The 6,145-nt window shown below is 50.7% G+C and overlaps 1 protein-coding gene across 2 annotated transcripts; it reads right to left on the bottom strand.

The window, feature by feature from the left end:
* Positions 1–1,439: 1,439 nt before the first annotated feature.
* LOC116247036 (arginine decarboxylase) lies at positions 1,440–5,893 on the bottom strand. Of its 2 annotated transcripts, none has more exons than XR_004170784.2 (2): positions 3,077–5,882; positions 1,440–2,109 (listed from the first exon to the last, which is right to left on the bottom strand). XR_004170784.2 is itself a non-coding variant. In XM_031618983.2 (2 exons), exon 2 carries the CDS (start codon positions 5,319–5,321, stop codon positions 3,195–3,197), a length of 2,127 nt encoding a protein of 708 aa, XP_031474843.1. In that variant the 5' UTR covers positions 5,322–5,641; positions 5,748–5,893; the 3' UTR covers positions 2,803–3,194. The 2 variants fall into 2 exon arrangements, 1 of the variants encoding a protein (XP_031474843.1); XM_031618983.2 differs by lacking the exon at positions 1,440–2,109 and having other exon boundaries at positions 2,803–5,641; positions 5,748–5,893.
* Between the last annotated feature and the right edge of the window lie 252 nt (positions 5,894–6,145).

The following is a 6,145-nucleotide window of genomic DNA, read 5'->3' as shown; positions in this document are numbered from 1 at the left end:
CGGGAAAAAAAAAAAAAAAAACTCTTCAATTGATGAAAGAAAATGGTGAAAAAGCCATTATATGGTTTAAAAACTTTCTTTCCTATTCTTCCAATGAATTTGCAAGGATACCAAGATTTATATGCATTGAGAGCAGTAGTTGAAGCCATTGTGTTGAAGTGGCGTTCACGAAAAGGGGCAGTGACCGTTTCCGTGGCCGCAGCGCCCATACTATGCGAACCTGGAGGGAAGTTAAGCTACTCTCCAACCAAATCTGTTTCAATACATCCCCCTCCAATCGCAACGCAGTGAAAGTGTGTGGGTCTAACCAAAACTGCCGTTTATACAACTTTCCCTACGCCTTTGTCCTTAAGGAGTTAAGACTTGTAGAACAGAAAAATAAAAACAAACACTAAAAGCTGAAAGTGTACATCACCGTACACAACCCAGAAAAGCTTATACTCTATCTTGGCTTATATATTTTTATTTAGAGGCTGATCTAAGCAAGCCGTTGTTGCTGTCTGACCTGCCCAAAGCCAATTTTCTTATATGAGCTTTTGAAAAGAAGCTGGGGCCTTTCTTTATTGTCTGTCACTTGGAGAGACGACCATTTTGCGTGAAAGCACACAGAATTGCCAAAACCCTAACATGAGGAAGCAGCATATTCTGTGTAATACCTACTTCATTCTCTTCTCGAGTTTTTTTTTCTCTTCTTTCTTGGGGTGTCAGAAATTCACATTCAATACTATATAGTCTGTTGTGATGGGGATGTGGGAGGCTTTGACATGAACCCAAAATTCAAACCCGTGCCTTTCGGGAAGAGTAACATTTTTCACCTTGGGACAGTGATGGTCGTGAAGAACACGTTATGCATGAGGAAAGCAAAGTACCCAGAAGAAAAAAGAAAGGTGTTAGGCTCCCGGTTTGACTTGAAAACAAAAGCACTTTTGAATTCATGAACTGTTTGACCTAACTTACGTGGCCCGCTTAATGAATGTTACCTGCTAGTTATGATCAACATTTTTTTTTTTGCAAGTTACTTGTGACAGGACAGATTATGAGTCAATCAATCGATCGAAATTATCAAATTGTCAATGGTAGTTCTCAAAACGAATTGAAGGTCTTTTTGGCCTTGCCGACAGAGCAATTATATTTGATTACCCGTCCGCTAGGCCCATGGGGACGCCCTCTGCGTACTTTCTCAGAAACCTCAACAGTTATATTATGCAAAACTCGATCTCCGCGTTTAGATCGTGGCCCAACATGTCTTTATTTCATAAAGCAAGTTCTTGGGCCCTTATCGTGACCTTTTCGCCGTACCTATCAGTGAGCAGATTCTAACAAATTTTAAGTTCATCTACCATCACAGCATCTGTTGGTATCGTCCGATCACTCCCAACAGAAACGGCGAAGAGCAGTGAAATGCATGGTGAATACTTACAGCAGTGACCATCCATCTCTAAAATGAACTTGATAGCACATAAATCAACTCGGTAATAAAGAATTGACAGATTGACATGTTCTATTCATTATGCAAACGATGGTTCAGATCAGGGAGAATCCATTTCCTGTGGAGGTGATGGACATGGTCCAACAAGAGATCGAGCAGCTGTGGTAGCCAATAAAGTGAAGTCTAGAGAGAGAAATATCAGAACAAAAAGAAGCGGATGGCAATCTCGGAAGAAAAGTGAGGATGACAGTGATGTACATGCTGATGATGATGATGATGAGATGGAGGAAGAAGGAAAGAAGATGACCTACTTTGTTGGTCTCCAAGCCTTGCGATTCGCAGGGTGTGACACTTGGACGTCATACGTCACGCATAAGAGCCGGACAAAGACTGATTGCCATAGGGAGCAGATTGTCTTTGTTTTGACGTCTGCAGGAACACCTAGCTCCATTCTTCCACTTCAACCACCTGCCATCATCGTCAACTTCACCACCACCATTATCGCCATTAAAAAGCTTAGGTGATGACGCGGGCAATATGAATAGGGGACCATACTGTCCATTCCACCACCCACGTCTCACAGAGCCATGTGTCCCCCCGGCACCCCACGTTCCTCCTTCTCTCTCGACCTAAGCGCGTAGTCCCCTGCACCGGTAGCGCCTGTGCACATGTGACCTCTCCTGAAAAGAGGAAGAGAGAGAGAGAGAGAGAGAGTATCAAAGCACATACATACAAAAAGAAGAAACTACTTCTTAGCACCATCTGGTGAAAAGTTAATTTCGGCGCAGAAAAGATACGGAAAAAAAAAAGCGTAGCTCGCAAAGCTCTTCTGAAACAAAGCACATGCATCCGTAACAGGAAATGCAGAGGAGTTGCATGCTTGTACGACCGTCTGAATAAGGGTTAGCTCGATCGGTGTGTGCGTGTGTTTGTCTGCGTGCGACGGGTGGCCTGGAAATTGGTTGGTATTTGTTGTGAAACAAGAACCACGATTACTATTTTTCGGTTTCTCCATTCCTTTTTTCTTAAAGATGGGATCATTAGCAAGAAATAGAAAGGATCAAGGTCTGCAATTAATAAATAGACTAATCGGCCGGCTAATGATAAGGTCAAAGATAAGCCCACACTTTCAATCTCGGAAAACGACAGCCGGGGGCTGGTTACCCAAGGCCATTTCCTAGCTAGAGAATCAGAAAAGGAAGACAAAAAAAAATTATGACTAAACAGGTCACCACCCCACCCACCTAATTTTTTTTTTCGGTTGCATCGGTCAACAAGAGTGCTGGGTTATTCCAAATTGATTCCGACGTCCGAATACCGCAGAGTAGAATATTCAATGACGTAAGGACCAGTAGGGTTCATTCGACAAGGCATACACCATCAACTGAAAGCCATAAACTGCCCACGAGGTTACAGAAGGACAACTGAGTTTTTTTTTTCATGTACTAATTCTCCAACGGAGGCAAGAAAAAAAAGGAGGCGCTTTTACATCGCCTTCCATCATCTACACGAAGAAACAGACTGAACCAATTACAAATTCACTGACATAAAAATTTTCTTCATCTAAGAAGAAGACGATGATGACGACGACGACGACGACGATGACGACGACCAGGGACAAAGGACTCAGGGTTTACGAAGACGCACCGATTGCTTTTATCGCCTTCTTTATTGACCACCAGATGGTAAAAAGGGCAAGGAAAACGAAGAGAGTTCTTCTTGTTTGCTGTTGTTGCTGCTGCTGTTGCAATTTCAGCTCGAGGAGTCAAGCGCAGCAGTGGACCCATTCGTCGTCGCCTACAGCGGCGACGAGGTATGGGGTGGAGTCGAAGGAACACGCAAGGCTGTGGGCCACACTCTCTTCCTCCTCCTCCTCCGCTGCGGAAGCTCCGTGGAAGCACTCCTCGATCCGAACCCTGAGCGCCTCGAACATAAGGGCGGGCTCGTGCTGCATCACCCGGAGGACGTCCGCACACGACTGTCCGGGCACCGTGCCCGTGATGGCGAAGCAGTGAGGGCCGTCGCTCTGCACCACGCGCACCACGTTCGGGCTGCCGAACAGGTTGTGCAGCCCCCCGAGCGCCTCCTGGTAGGCACCGCCCAGGAACATCCCCAAATAGTATGCCTCCCCCCTCCTGCACTCGTGCAACGGCAGGGTCCTCCCTCCTCCAATGAACTTGTCCACCTTCCCGTCGCTGTCGCACGTTAAGTCCGACAGCACACCGTTGACAGTCGGCCGATCGCAGTGACGGTGGATGGGCACGATCGGGAACAGTTGCTCGATGGCCCAGAGGTCCGGCAGAGACTTGAAGATGGACAGATTCACGTGGTAGGACCTTATCGTCGGCGAGTCACTACCGGCTGCTGGATTACCGTGAGCCACCACCTTCGCAACCAGCTCGCAAAGTCCGTCGACGGCCGCGAGGTGCTCGAGACCGAGAGATCCCTCCTTGAATTCCTCGATGCACCTCTGTTTCATCTGCTCCGTGTAGGCCAGGCAAGTGTCATAGTCGCCGCGAACGGCCGCGGCTGTCAGGTTCCGGTAGTCAGAGCGTGCCTCATCAGAGAGACCTTCCATGAGGAACCTCAAATCATGCTGCCCCGGCGTCGCTCCGTCCAGGACAGGCAGAGAAGGGGCGGCCTCGAATACGAGAACAGAATGGTGAGAGACAAGCGCCCGCCCGCTCTCGCTGCAGAGGACCGGATGCTTGACGAACTTCCTGTCGCAGGCGTAACGGACGGCCTGAACCACAGTGGCCGCATACTCCTCGAGGTTGTATCCGACTGACATGTCCGACATCTTCGAGCGTGACCCGTCATAATCGATCCCAAGCCCGCCACCGATGTCCAGCACCCTCATTCCGGCACCAAGACGAACAAGCTCGCAGTATATCTGAGCAGCCTCGCCAACGCCGTCGCTCAGGAGATCAACGGATGGGATCTGCGAACCGATGTGGAAATGGAGCAGCTGGAGACAGTCGAGCATATCAGCCCTCTCGAGCCTCCGGACCACCGAAATGATCTGAAGTGTCGTCAATCCAAACTTGCCTTTCTCGCCGGAGGTCGACCCGAAATGGCCAGAGTGCTTGGTCCGGAGCTTAGCACGCAGCCCAATCACCGGCCTGACGCCGATCCTTCGACTTACTTCAATCACCAGATCCAGTTCCTCCTCCTGCTCAAGGACGATCACCGTGTTGAGACCGAGCCTTCTAGCCATCAAAGCGAGCGAGATGTACTCCTGATCCTTGTAACCATTGCAAACGAGGAACGATTCAGGGTTTCCCTTGCACAACGCGCTCATTGCGAGGAGGAGCTCCGGCTTCGACCCGGCCTCGAGGCCGAACCGGAAAGGGCGGCCGTACTCGACGATGTCTTCGACGATGTAGTGGTCCTGGTTGCACTTGACAGGGTAGACGCCCTGGTAGTGGGACTCGTACCCCTGAGAGTGGATCGCGGATTCGAAGGCCGAGTGAAGCGACTCGAGGCGGTCCCTGAGCACGTCGGGCAGTCGGACGATAAGCGGCAGCTGCAGTCCGAGCCCGCCGAGGGACTTCGGCTCGGTGACCTTCCTGACGACCTTCATGAGATCGATCTCGGCGTGCGGCATCGTCGCAACGCCGTGCGGCCTGACGGAGATGTTTCCTGCGGCGTTCACGGAGAAGTAGGGGGCGCCCCATCCGTTGATCTTGTACAAGGATGCGGAAAGATCAGGAGACCACGGGGACGTCGCCATCGCCGCCGTAACTTTCACGGCGGTCGAGTCATCGTCATCGATGACAACGCCGGAGAGGTCGAAACTCTCCGGCAGAGCAGTGGGAAGAGCGCTTTCCCCAGCGAAGGCGTAGCCAGGAGGCAGGGGTGCTGCAGCATCTACGCAAGCCAGGGCCGGCATCTCTTCCCAACTACTTCCGGTCTATAATCAGGTCTTGAGACAAACGGGGGCTTTAGAAACCGCCGAGGCCGGAGCCCCGGCTACCCCCCCAAAAGAAGCAGGCGGAGACGGAGAGAAAAAGAGGAAACCTAGACCGCCTCGGACACGCCCGCTAATCCCCACACCTGCGCGTCAGAAGAAGGACTGGAGCGCGGACTCAAACAGGAAGTTTAAAGACGAAGAACAGGAGCACGAGCGCCGGGTCCCTCCGTCGAAACCCTAGCCGATCGGAGATCGAAGCGACGCCGAAACCAGAGACAGCAAGCGGACGGAAGAAAAGGCTGAAGACAACGGAAAACGATTCACAGATCAATCCGGAGTCAGAAAAATGGCAAGAAAGAGATCGAGAGAGAAGGGGGGGAAGGAGAGAGGGACAGAGACGGAAACCTAACGGTGTTTAGGGCGAGGGGAGGGATGCAATCGGCAATGAGGCCGTTGGGAGGAGAAGGCGAAACTCACGGCGTCAAGGAGGTCGGTAACTCGTGAAGGAAGCTCACGGCAGGCGAGGGTTGCATGAGGGCGCCGATCTCCTTATATAGGCCCAACCCCGCGTCCCTCCACTCCTCTCATTTCCCGCCCTAGCCCCTCTCATCATCCTAAATTTAACCTTGCCCTCAGTTCATTTCCCGATCACTACACGAAAACGCTCCCTCCTCGACCACCTGTTCAGCTTCAAAAACAAGCTCCTTAACCCTACTTCCACCTCTCTTTTTTTCATCAACAATAAAAAAAAATGTGAACAAAACTTGATTAGCACCTGGCCTCACCATGACGGGAACTTGATT

The sequence above is a fragment of the Nymphaea colorata genome, chromosome 2 (genome assembly GCF_008831285.2).
Source record: "Nymphaea colorata isolate Beijing-Zhang1983 chromosome 2, ASM883128v2, whole genome shotgun sequence".
NCBI classification, from domain to species: domain Eukaryota; kingdom Viridiplantae; phylum Streptophyta; class Magnoliopsida; order Nymphaeales; family Nymphaeaceae; genus Nymphaea; species Nymphaea colorata.
The sequence above is the reverse complement of the archived record's forward strand: the minus strand, read 5'-3'. Positions and strand labels throughout refer to the sequence as shown.

What these genes read in the sequence shown, in the direction of transcription:
- LOC116247036 (XM_031618983.2), bottom strand. Translation starts at nt 5,321, where the DNA reads ATGCCGGCCCTGGCTTGCGTAGATGCTGCAGCACCCCTGCCTCCTGGC.